The sequence below is a fragment of the Pelobates fuscus genome, chromosome 3 (genome assembly GCF_036172605.1).
Source record: "Pelobates fuscus isolate aPelFus1 chromosome 3, aPelFus1.pri, whole genome shotgun sequence".
NCBI lineage: Eukaryota > Metazoa > Chordata > Amphibia > Anura > Pelobatidae > Pelobates > Pelobates fuscus.
Window position 1 is genome coordinate 54,897,032 of NC_086319.1, and position 14,098 is coordinate 54,911,129.

Below are 14,098 nucleotides of genomic sequence, written 5' to 3' on the forward strand. Positions count from 1 at the left end.
TGGGTTTTAGCTCCAGTGATAACAAGTTGAGCAGAGAAATACTGTGATACATACAGAGTCTGTTACATGAAAACAGAGAGCTAACTCGTACTCTCCTAACAGTGCCCCTGGAGACCCAGCCAGGGGACAGGGGAGACAAGTTGGCCATGCACTCAGAGACACACACACGCTCACTCACTAGCATAAGTTCACTCACTAGCAGCCGCAGCCGCACACACAAGTTCACTCACTAGCAGACACACACACAAGCTTACCTGGCACTGGTAGGTGAAGTTGCCATGTTGTGGTCTCTTCCTTCCAGCGAGGTCAGCAACGTGTGTGGGGGCGGAACTTGCATGAGAGAGACGGCTCTTCCGTTCAGGAGAGGGGGCATGCGGGTCTCCCTCCGGCCGCCAGCAGCCTAATTGCCGCCACACCAGCTCCCCTCTTTACTCCCCTCGGCCTGACATAGCCTTGCACAGTCAGACGGGGAAAATCATTTCAATTACATTAGTATGATGATTTGGGCTGTCAGCCCGGCCCTAGGTGCTGCGGCCCACCGGGAAATTTCCCAGTATCACAGTGGGCCAGTCCGACCCTGGTTCTTATCTGCCGTCACATTCTAGGTTTCTATGCAAATTGTTAATTTGCAAGGAACACAAATGCAGCACATGTTGCACTGCAGTAGAGGTTCTCTAGGAGAATGGAATACATATACACAGAAGACAAAAATGTCCCAACCCCCGACCACAAAATGTATATATATATATATACTTGATTTTATGAGGCATTATATATAACTGCACGACAAACCTTTTGTACTTTATTTATACAATTGCAGGATAAAGTTAAACGTGCAATCTGCACGATGGTCCAATATTTAAAAGTAGCCCTGGGTAATTCTATTTTTTTCTTCTTCTAAATGACATGTATCATCACATTTGGCATTCTAATAACATGTGGTATAGGCCACATATGTAGTACTGTCATGCACATCTTGTTTACATTAAAAAAAAAGAACCTCGGTAAAAATAAAAACCTCTTGTGGCAAAAAGAGTTAATTAAAAAGTGCAGCATTGTTATTGATCTTTGATGTGGTAAATGTTTCCCTGTGGGCTTCACTGTGTTCTTTGGCAAAGCATAGCAGCAACAATAAGTGCTTGAAGCATGATGCTAACAGGGCAGGTGGTGTGCAATGATCCCATGTGTACTTGTCAAATGGAAACATAAGGTGATTTTTATAAAATGTCTGCTTTTGGACCTGTATATGTCTTGGTAGGACTCTCAATGAGAAGCACCTTGAACCAAGCCTGGTTTCTATCTCCTTCCCCTTCTCTTGTGAGTGTGAAATGTATTATGTATTTATTGGCATCAACAACTTTTTCCCCCCAACTCTTTGCTTCAAGGTTTGCATTCCTCCCACTATTTACACCTGTGAGTCTCTTATTTGGCTCCTTACAGATACTGTATTTCAACCTGCTACATGAGCAAGGTCTACAGGGATACAAGTCTATAGGGTTCTTCTTACCTGTTTAAAACCAGTCAGTACTTGGGGTGCTGTTGACGTACTTAGTTTAGTTTCGGACTAAGGCTAGGAAATTGGAAGAAAGAGTGCTGAAACAATTCTATGTCTCAGCTCTGTGTTACTTGACTTGAATAAAAAAGTTATTATTTCCCGCCCTTTTCTGTGGGGTGATGGGCTGAATTGCTACATGAAGTGAGGAAAACTCAATTTCAAATCTGGAACATAGGCCAATAAGCCAAAGAGTCTAAAGTGACTGATGCAATACGGGAACGGTCAGGCAGAGAATATTTTATATAGAAGCTGTACAGGGGATCAAAAATCCAGATGTCATTTGTAACAGGAGAATGGGCTGGATATGGTGTAATAATAACAGAAGACTACTCTAAAGGGCAATGGCAAATAACAGGTATTGGGCTACAAGAACAATATTGCATTGTCTGGTGCAAAACTTGTGGATTTACAGACCCTAAACTGTACTACGATGTATATGTGATACAGAAAGCATCTGTGTCAACATGGCTACAAAGGCAGTCCAACCCAAACATCATCGTAAGATCAAGAGCGTTCGTGCATCATGTATTGACCAGCATTTGCATCCCAGTTTCCATGTTTTGGCTGTACTGCCAGGTATCTCTACATGGCAGAAGTAGTGGACCTGGAGTAGACCCCAGAAACACAGGTAAACATGCTAACAAAGCCACATGGCACCAACGCAAAATTACCTAGAAACCTATATTCGGGTCCAACACAAAAGTGAAGAAGCAACATTTTATTATACAAGTTCCAAAAGTGTCTATAATGCCCTGGCGATAAAAGGAAAGTCAAACTGTGTTTTGTGGGCATCAGCTGGTAATTTTTGGCATGGTAGATTTATTCACCAGCCAGACTTCTAGGCAAACGTCATCATTGACTTGCAAAGTGAATGAAATTAAAATTTGTGGAGACAGGAAACTTGGGGGAAAAGAACTGCTACCGATTCAGCAAAAACAGTCATCTGTGTGTGGCAGAGGAAAAAATGGAAGCCAAATTTGAGTATGTAGAGTTGAACATTTTAGAGAATGTATATTGAGAATTTTTTTGCGCACCCTACATATTGGTTTGTATTTTTTATTTCCATTGTTCTCATTACTCTATGAATCTCATATACTTTATCAGCACCAGTATCACATAATATTACAGGCATACCAGGATACTGGACAATGCCAGTGTCCTAATCTTGAAAAAAGTGTATATATATTGATTAATGGTTGGGGAAAAAGTATCAAAACTCTCCACTAAGTGTATAGAATTAAATCACTAAAAGGGACACTCTAAGCACCATAACATACTGTAGTGGATATGGTACTAAGAAATGGTCCTTGAGATCATTAGATGATTTCCATGAAGTTTCTTTATTTTCAATAACTTCTACATACCTAATATCCACTCTTCCTCTATACTGATGTCATATTTATTGGAGGTGGATCTCAGTGCAACAAATATATGCTAATATAAATGCTACAATGCTATTGTGAAAGGGGTCTTCGTTGCACAGGTAAATCTAAAGATATGGCATTTAGCAACGTTACTGCAGACTGATGCTTTTTAACTGGCAAATTTGATGCACTTGTTCCAAACAATGTGTATCCATTGAAAACTGCATAGAAACCTATATTTGGGTCCAACACAAGAGTAAAGAACAACCTTTTATTATACAGGCTTCAAAGTGTCTAGAAACCCCTGGCGATAAAAGGAAGGTCAAACTGTGTTTTGTGGGCATCAGCTGGTGATATTTGGCACGGTAGATTTATTCACCAGCCAGACTTCTAGGAAGACTTTCTCTCTTTCAAACTGAATGGAATTAAAATCTGTGGAGAGACAGGAAAAGGACTGCTACTGATTCAGCAGAAAATACAATAGTCATCTGTGTGTGGCAGAGGAAAGAATGGGAGTCAAACTGGAGTATGTAGAGCTGAACATTTCTGAGAACGCATATTGTAAAATGTTCTTTTTCCCTAGAAGCAAATGAAAGGAAGCATGAATGCACACACTGCTGGCAAGGATATGGTAAAACTCAAAAGTGCACTTTCTGCTTTAAAGATGATCCAGAATAACCCCCTCCTCCCTCTCCCCCCCACAAGAAAATCCATGTTCATCCTTACAAGGATTGATGGGACATATTGTGCAGTATAAACACAGCCATTGGTCTATTTTATCCCAATGTAACCCAGAGGTATGAATGATCTCTACATTTATGGACATAATTCAGATATTCCACAGAGACATACCGTGTTACTGTTTTATCTCAAATATGCTGCAAATTCACTCTACTCAGACAGACAGACACGCACAAATGTGCTTTCTTCAGATATAGGACAGAAACATTTTCTGAGTGTGCCTCTGTATCGTCTCCAACTTATCCTCGCTCTCTCCCCAGCTGACCTCCCTTTATCTCATCTACTCATACACTCCTCTTACATGAAATATTCCTCAATTCATATGCAGTCTCAACACGTTTAATACCCTTGCATACATCATGCCAAACCATTTCTACATCTCATTTAATTCACTCCCAGTCATATGATAATTTTCTCAACTTATATCACCCAGATCGGCCTTTATCCACCCAGATATCACCTTCTTTATTATACACCTCACATTGCTTTATAACCTGCAACCTCTCTTCAAATCCCATCTCTGCTCAACAGCACAAGTTATTTCATCTTCCTTCTCTGGTCTCTTATCCCACCTGCCTAACCACATCACCCACTATTCCCCTCCCATCAACTCCCCTTAAAATCTCATCTAACTGAAAGTAAAAAAGGCTGGAAATAGGATCTCAATCACGGCTTCTTATATTTATCACCAACGGCAAAGGAGTAGCACTGCAAGTTGAACCCTGAAGCATCGGGCTAGCCTGCAACTTCCACGGAGACCTCTACAACAAAATAAATAAAACATCTGTTAGAAAGACTGCGCACAAGTCTCGAAGAAGTTACCATAATTGCGTATATGTCAAACTATGTGGAGGAGATGAGGTTTGCACACTCACCTACATTGACGGACTTTGTATTACAATAACATAATAGACAAAAAAATGTATAAGTGAGTGTGCACTATATATATATATATATATATATATATATATATATCCAATGTTTACATATATTATAATGTCATAACCAATTACCCATAATGAGTATGTTTTTAGGCAGAGACACTATGGAGTACCTGCAGAACATTTTGTCAGCATCAGCCTATTGAATGTAAGGCAGGTAGAAAACCATCAGAAACAGATCAAGGTCATAGAAAAAACACAAACAGTATGCAAAATAGTATACAAGAAAGTGTTAACAAACATAACACAGTAGTGGTAGACTGCAAAACATATAAAAACGATGCTTTGGAACGTGTAATTTAGCCCATTTTCTGGCAGATTGCAAGGTGTTGCAATGCGAGACTTGCCAGCAGCCAAACAGCATTGCAGTTTAAGGTTTCATTTCCCTGGGAAATCCATTATATATTTTTTGGAGCGAAATGATGGTGTTTCTATTCTGCATAGCAGGACAGTCCCAAACCACAATGCCCTTCAGACGCTCCATTTCTGTTACTACGCGTTGGGAAGGAGGATGAAGGATTGAGACATTGGACAATATTATAAGATATCATCCCCAGCCGAGAGGCTTTAAAAGAAACTCAACACGGTGGAATGTAAACGATTTGAAACGGGAACATGTGTTGCTGCAGTAAAGAGCATAAGGAGAATAAACTGCGCAGAAGATATTTCTTTAATATTATTTTTCAATTAGACAACAACAAAGAGAGGAATGCAGCGCCCGGCAGCCACGCAACTCGATCCTGTATCTTTCAAAAGACCATTTTTTTTCTATTAGATTTGCACATAAGATTTCTCAAATTGCCTGTCAGCTCATCTTCTATCTGCTATTGTATGTTGGACTGGAGATATTAATAGAGCACAGTGTGTTTATGCACCTGGAGATCTCAGTGGACTTTTAGCAATGAAGAAAAAATAAAAAAAAAATTGTGCCCCCCTACCAAAGAAATATACATGTTACTTAAACAGTGATAGTCAAATGCACGTCTGGTGTGTCTTAAATTACAGATGGATGGCAATGAAATTTTGTGATAAGGGTATGATCTCTCTCTCTCTCTATATATATATATCTATATCTATAATCGCAAAGTTACTGCTTATGTCCAAATTTTGAGCAGAATAGTCCCAGTTTTGAATGAAGTATATGAGTATTTGCAGTGCACAGTTTAGAATCCTCTTGACAAACCAACCATATTTATCATTACACTTTACAACTATAACTTGTGTTAACCAAGTTGCAATTTAAAGATGTAAGGATTTCTCCAATTATATATTTAAATTAACACTCCAAACACCATAACCACAACAGACAGATTTTATGTTTATGGTGCCAGGAACGCCATGGTGCGCCCCATTGTAAGTAGTCAAACTGTTTTTAAACTATCTGACAGGGCGCCGCTTCCTGCCTCCACCACGAACATCGATCGCTCTCAGTCAATGAGTTATGCCTTGCATTGCAGAAGAGTTAACATTAGTTCCTGCTTAGGAACCTATGCCTCTCCAGCATTAGTGGTGCAGGTGAGGAGCAGTGCCCAGCATTTAAAAAGTCAAAAAGTGTTCAAAAACTGCTTGACTACTTACAATGGAGTGAGTGAGTGTCCTGAGAAGCAATACACAGTGAGAGAGGAGTAAAGGGGGCAGGCCAGTGGCCCAGTTGCGTCCCTGGTTCTCGCCAAAGGGGCGGGCCTACCCAAAAGGTTTCTGACCGCCCAGATTACTGGCAGGTCAGCCTGGCATTAATGCAGGCCCGCCCATTGAAGGCTGAACATGCAGTTCAGTGCTTCCGGCAGGGTCCTAGGGCCCTGAATGTAGCACAAGTGTGTATGATGATGTGCTTGCGCTACACTTATTGGGGATAGTTCTCTGGTGTCCACAAAAGTGGGACAAAAGCTTAACAAAATCAGGACATGAGCAGAAAATGGGGAATGTTGGGAGGCATGCAGTGAGCTGTAGTGGTTATTGGGTTTGAAGAGTTCCTTAAAATATATTAAATACAGGGAATAGTAAACATGCTATTGAAAATCCTGGAAAGCAGCAGTACCCTTATGAGGAATAAGGCAATAGCATGTACTAGAGACTACGGTGTTCATTTGAGCACTATGACCTGGTTCATAGAGCAAACTGGTAACAACAAGGGAAGCAATCTGTGAGATTTCTATTTTTATGTCAAATAATGCACAGAACATGGATTTTTTTTGAAAGTGGAATATCGGTGTAAGAAGCAAAGAAAGCCTTGGGGGGGGAGGTTGAGAGGGTGAGAGGATAGCCAATCATAAATCATGTGGCCCTCAGGGAGCATAAAGGAAACCATGCTGTTTTCTATATGTAACATGATACCCCATCAATGGAGAGGCATTTAGAATTGGATACAAAGTTTTAAAAGTACATATATATATATATATGTACAAGTAGCCATTCAACTAGTAACACAATCACACACACACGTATATATAACACGATCGCATTGATAGATAAGTCACATACCGACACAGTGATAAAACATCCCTCTCTTCCTTTGTCAGCGATTTAAAATTGCATAATATTATATAACACGAGGGGTGAGGAGAGGGGTCTCTAGTGGAGAGGAAGTGAGAGAGCTGTGTGTCATTTTGCATAGATTTCTCTGTACAGAGGTACAGGTAGAAGGTGCTGGTACAGTACGCAGCTGCTTGAAGAAGCAGCTGTCTGCTACAAAATACAAAACAAAATGGAATTTGGTCATGCTCCCACCTCCATCTTGACATTCTATGCCAAAATATATCCCTGCATATTCTACCTTGCAATGGCCATTAGGCATTTAGTTTAGAAAATAAGTAAAGGAACACTGTAGGGTCAGGAATACAAACCTGTATTCCTGACCCTATAGTGGTAAATCCACCATCTAGTCTCCCTGGCCCCCCTTGCCCTTCCTAAATATGGTAAATATGGTAAAATCTTACTTGTATTCAGGTCTGCTGCTGCTGGTTCTGCCCTCCCCTGATATGCCTGCTTGGCAGACATCATCTCTGAGCCAACCACAATGCTTTCCCATAGGATTGGCTGAGACGGTCAAAGAGGCAGATCAGGGACAGAGCCAGCACAAGTCAAACACAGCCCTGGTCAATCAGCATCTCCTCATAGAGATGCATTGGATCAATGCATCTCTTGGAGGAAAGTTCAGTGTATCCATTCAGAGGGTTGAGACACTGAATGTCACACAGTGCAGCACTACCCCAGGAGGCACTCGAATAGCCATCTGAGGAGTGGCCAGTGAAGGTATCCCTAGGGTTTAATGTAAACACAGCTTTAACTCTGAAAAAAAAAGTGTTTACTGTAAAAAGCCTGAAGGAAATGATTATACTCACCAGAAGAAAATACAATAAGCTGTAGTTGTTCTGGTGACTATAGTGTCCCTTTAAATCAAAATCTTTTTTTTTTGTTAAGGATAATCATCTCCCCTATAACATAAGCGGATGTGTATCCTGAGTTTTTATTAGACATCAGTAGCAGGAGTAGACAGATTTTCACTGCTTAGAGAAGGGGCTCTGACCTGTGCACTTTCTAAAACAAATTTTACAGGCAAATCACCAAGAATGGAAACCTCGATCATTTTTAAACTATAGAGCTTTGGCCATTAACACTCTGTAAAATTGCCATATAAATATATGCTACAATACATTAAAAAAAAAAAAAAAAAGTTAACTTTCATGATAGTTCCGCTTTATTAACACTGATTGTAATGTGGTTTCCTATGGTTTTTGAAAAATGCAGAGCATTTTGCATGTTTATCAGACCAGTTAACATCTGCCTTTGTCGAAGAAGTCTTGTTAGGATTGTGTGTGATGCTCTGTAGCATTTACTTTCTGTGAAGTCATGCAGTATTTAAATAATGTATTGCATTGTGAATGATGAATGAGGCTTGTTTAAAATAAAAGGAAAATTACAAGCAACTCAAACATAAAACCACAGAACAACACACTAAATTGGGAATTTAAACAGTGTGTGACCAGTGGGGACATAATGCCATCTATTAATGATCTTATAATGACTTTCAGATGAATTTAAACAATGAATGGCCTTAGTTACGGCATTATTTGCATTTATCCACTCATTTCTTGTAATAGTAACCTGTAGGTTTATAGTAACCTGTAAAAAAATAAAAATAAAAAAAATAAACAGTGTGTGACCAACCTTAAGAGTAACTGTGATATAAGCATGATGGAAACATACAAAAGCAACCCTTTCTTGTATCTCTTAAGACTGAGCAAACTTTGCAGTATATATGATACTACCCACACTGTGGAATCACATAAGATTTTCTATACACTGAAATTAATTAAAAAGTCCAAAGGAAATCAGCCAGGAAGCACCAGTATGACTCCCGACCCTAGAAATTTAACATGCATCCAGACATTTTTCAACATAGTGGGTGTGCCTGGCATTTGTGTGGCCAGTTTGCGGTTATTTTAGGACATTACAAGTGACTGCATAACTTACTGATAACCATTATGTACCTGAAAGTGTACATTAGAATAAGGCAAAGTATTAAGAATAAACATCTACACACATTTATTGTTAGTGTGGGTTTACTGCGGTTAAGCTCGGTTTTACACTCGCATGACAAATTTGGAGGTTTGTTAAAAGGGATATTAAGGTAGGAAAGAGGAACAGCTGGATTTTGGCCTAAAATAGGGACTGTCCTTCCTAAAAAGGGACACTTGGAAGGTATGAATTATTTGTTTTACTTTCATATCTCAGAGTAATGTCATATGCATCTGTTTTTCCGAGCTTTTCCGTACTAAACTTAGAACAGCAGTATTTCCTCAGGATATCTACAGAACTGGAAGCTTCTATGCCGCCAACCAATCTGTGACTCATACACTATATATGGAGTAAGGTAAGGCACGGTTAGCTGTAAGTAGGTAGAAAGGTATCCAGTTAGCCTTAAAAAAACCTAAACCGTAGTAATGTTGCATTTTTAGATCTTGCATGCATTAATCTGTAAATTGCTCATTTGGTCAACGTTCCGTGCCTAGTCTTTTGCCAATCTCACATTTTGATTTCTGGAAAGTGCCTCTTTAAAGTAGAGGTAGCACACGGACAATGCCTCATTATTGCATTATTAGTATTAAAACCACAGCGAATACACTGCAACACACACAAGCAAACCCCCCTTTCCTCCATATCAGTATGTATTAGCGGTTTCTGTTACTTTAAACGTGAAAAGAATGTAAATCCCGCTTTGAAGTCTGATCTCTGAGATTCCGTCTCTCGAAGTATAAATTATGTTGCAGACAGTAGCAATAAATTGACGATTAAGTGAATATAGGTGAAAAAAAATAAAAGTTAAATCATTCCAAATATTATTGATAGTACTCTCCTGTCCGGTACATACGTTAACAGTTAAATGGACTGTTTGTCAATTGACCTAGCACTGACTGTGATGGAAAAATCTGTACTAGTGGATCAGCACAGCCAACAAAAAGTACAAACTAGTGAGATGTTATGCCCGTACTTGTTATGCTTCATTGTTCATGCTGCTTGCCTGAACCTGATCTCTACATGAAAGAAAAGACAATTACTAAAGTACTTAAGGTTCTCAAATCTGCCAGCGGGAATATTTTCCTGCTGAGGGGGATACAAAGAGTTATACATTTAATTTTTTTTTTTTTTTTTAAAGGAGCGGCCACAGCTGCAGTATGACTAAACTGTCAGATCATTGCAGATGTGGGACAAATTGCTTTGAACACGTCTAATAGCCTTTTTCCTCTTGCAGGAAACGCTGGGTAGAATAGAGCAGGATGAAGATATTCTAAGGAGGTGAGCTGGGAAATGTGGCGTTTTTTTTCTAAAGATCGAAGGTGCGGTTTGTAGGTCACACAAAACAAAAGGGAAATAAAAGTGACTTACGGATGCAGGATATCAAATCGTTAAATCTTTCCTTAGGAAAGAGCGGGTTTTCTAAGCCACGAAAATACAGCTTCAAGACTCCAGCTACAGAGTTGATGTCGTGATTATTTTGGTCATCAGTCAAGGGATCCTCACCTGCAAAAAAAAAAAGAATAAAAAGATATGACAATCAAGACTGCCTCTATTTTAGTGTATGCTTGAATGCATTTCTATTCTTGGCAAAGCTGTATTATTCTACACTAGCAACAGGAGCAAAAAGCTTTTCTATTTAAAACCGCAAATGTTAAACATGCAATTATACATCAAATATAATGCGAATGTTCACAAGTATGTAACGACATGGCATTTAGACCACATGGGTTTGTATCTTTTTGTTCTAGCTAAGAATTCACATGTACCACATTACTTGGGGGACAGGCATCAATTATGTTAAATAGACACAATGTTCTATATTTTATGCAGGGACTGGACAAATCTCATTCTTGACTCGCTGTCACACAAGTCGTATTCGGTATAAAAAAGAGGTCATTAGAAAGAAAGAATTAAAAGCTAAAGCTAGGAGCAAGTAGGATCATAGTGAGACAACCAAGAAAAAGAGATCTCAAAATATATCACTCTGCTTATTTACATTTTCTCTGTAATGAATGCATAGAGAAGTCACAAATGATTGTTTTCAATCGCATTCGAGAGTTTTATATCACCCTGTACCTGTTATCTGTTCGTAACCTCAAGATCGATTATTTTATTTTAATTTATTTTTTAATAATTTTTTTTAAAAAGGATTATATTTAAATAAACTGAGCAAAGAAATACAAAATATAAAGAAATCAAATTTAAACGTCCAGATGCAAAGAAGAAACACAAACAGAGAAAAATTCAGGACATGAAAATGTGTTGACATCACAAAAAGCCAACTTTTTTGCATTGCTGATGAGAAGGGGAGCAGAATATGTACCTGAAGAGATTTAAATTTGGCACCGACAATAAACCATAACCAAAGGAACATCTAAATGATTACATGCCGTTGGTGGTTCAAAAAAGAGAGCTCATAGCTCCAGGGGCAGTTAAGCATAAGCTCAGGCCAGAATTGCTGTCTGCTTTCAGTTAAAATATTAACATTTAATGGCACTTTAGGCTTAGTTACATTTATTGCTTGTTTGGAACACACAGAAAGCAAAGCTCTGTAGAAAGGTATATTATATGCATTAACATGCATTAATAAACAATGGAGAGGGTTATGTTTGAACACTGACATGGTGCTTAATGCATCAGCAAGTGTGAGCAGGACAACAATTTAAGATCCAGTTTCTTGGGTGAACTGTGATTTCAGTAAACTCCTTTTTCAAGCAAAAACTCATTATTACGGTGTATTTGGTCTTCGTCTGTTTGAAGCAACGGCCCCCATAGCTTGGTGTAACAAGGGGCCACCTGGTCCAAGATTTAATAATCACAATGGTAAAGTATAAGGCAATTTCGTTATACAGTATAGTATATAAAACTCTTTGAAACCGACCAGAATTTCAGTGTATTGTTTTGTTTGTTAGTTTTGTTTCCTTATTATCGCTGTGTAACAATTTGAAAGGGTGCTAACTCTAGCTGCACTATACGTAATATATATATTTATTAAAAACAATAAAATGTATGACTAAAATAAATATATATTTAATGCAAGTTAGAATTTGACAGGTTAAATGGTTTGTATTTATTCTGGATTATTTCAAGCATTTTAAACACAAACAGTTTAAAAATAAACATGTGCAGGACAGAAAAAAAAATATAATACATGCTCTTTAATGTACCTCTTTCGAAAGCATTTTTAATATCGTTGACTTCTACCTGGGAACCAGACACTCTGAAAATTCCTTGATGTTGAAGACCTACAGAGAACACAAACAGAAAAAAAGCCCATAATGTCCTATAAATCTGCAGAAAAGAGCCAATTGTGCACAGCATATAACACCAGTAAAGCACAGCCTATATTTACATAGTTACATAGCTGAAAAGAGACTTGCGTCCATCAAGTTCAGCCTTCCTCACATATGCTTTTGCTGTTGATCCAAAAGAAGGCAAAAAACCCAGTCTGAAGCGCTTCCAATTTTGCAACAAACTAGGAAAAAATTCCTTCTTGACCCCAAAATAGCAGTCAGATGTCTCATTGGATCAAGCAGCTATTTCCCCACTAATTAGAAATTATATCCCTGTATGTTATGTTTTTGCAAGTATTTATCCAATTGCAGTTTAAACATCTGTATAGACTGACAAAACCACCTCTTCAGGCAAAGAATTCCATATCCTTATTGCTCTTACTGTAAAAAAACCTTTTCTTTGCCTTAGATGAAATCTCCTTTCTTCAAGCCTAAATGTGTGACCTCGTGTCCTTTGTATAGCCCTGTTTATGAATAGATTTCCAGATAATGGTTTGTACTGGCCCCGAATATATTTGTATAATGTTATCACATCCCCCCTCTCAGGCGCCGTTTTTCCAAACTAAAGAGATTTACATTTTTTAACCTTTCTTCATAACTAAAATGCTCCATTCCTTTTATCAATTTTGTAGATCGTCTCTGCACTTTTTCTAGTGCCATGATATCTTTCTTTAGAACAGGTGCCCAAAATTGCACAGCATATTCAAGGTGTGGTCTTACCAGCGATTTATAAAGAGGCAAAATTATGTTTTCATCTCGAGAATTTATGCCCCTATTTATACATGACAAAACCTTACTGGCCTTAGCAACGGCAGATTGACATTGCATATTGCTGCCTAATTTGTTGTCTATAACAATTCCCAAATCCTTCTCGTGTGTGGTTATCCCTAGTTCACTACCATTTAGGGTGTAAATTGCTTGTGCATTCTTAACCCCGAAGTGCATAACTTTGCATTTTTCTACGTTAAATTTCATCTGACATTTTAGTGCCCAGTCCCCCAAGCAAAACAAACGAGAAACACTCACCATACAGATTGATGAACCTGATGCAGCTTTCCACGATGAGAGGGATTATTTGCCCAGATTCCTACAAAATATACAGCATAAACAGTGACCACGTGGTAACACTTTATGTTATATAATTTTCCAGTGCACTACAATATGGAAAGATGATAAATAATAAAGATCTATTGATTGGGACTGAGAGAAAGATGAAAAACAAAAACCCTAAAAAAGGTAGATTATTAAAACTCTAAGGGTTTTATATATTTTTCTGCAGATTAGAGATCTTGTAGCAGACAGCTTTTCTATAGCATGAATCAATAAAACGATCGATGCACTAATAAGGCCCGAAAGCCTGAAAAAGCTGCATGCCAATCGGTTTAGGTAATCTCTGCATCTCTTACCTTGGATAATGCAGATTTTGATGCCAATAAAAAAAGGAACAATATAAAGTTCCCATGAGGCTTAATGTATATTGTGCATGTTCTTGGAGAGACTGCCAAAGTTGCATTGAAAACAGTGCAGGCTTTAAAAACTGTGTGCTGCATACAGTTTTCATTATTTGTGGCCCTTGGGTATTGACATAACAGTTATATGTAAAACATAGAGTGGATAATTAAATCAATTATAATCTCAGGTTGCCAATAGCAACAATGCTGGATTTTTTAATTAAAACACAAGACA

The 14,098-nt window shown here is 38.4% G+C and overlaps 1 protein-coding gene across 4 annotated transcripts in view; it reads right to left on the minus strand.

The window, feature by feature from the left end:
• The window catches only part of SRGAP1 (SLIT-ROBO Rho GTPase activating protein 1), a 159,854-nt gene that overhangs the window by 34,340 nt on the left and 111,416 nt on the right, over positions 1-14,098 (minus strand). For all 4 annotated transcript variants that reach the window (XM_063447084.1, XM_063447083.1, XM_063447082.1 and 1 more), the window contains exons 13-15: positions 13,439-13,499; positions 12,287-12,364; positions 10,488-10,622 (exon numbers count right to left, since the gene is read on the minus strand). In XM_063447084.1, the coding sequence (XP_063303154.1) occupies positions 10,488-10,622; positions 12,287-12,364; positions 13,439-13,499 (274 nt within the window). The remainder of the gene's footprint in view (positions 1-10,487; positions 10,623-12,286; positions 12,365-13,438; positions 13,500-14,098) is intronic.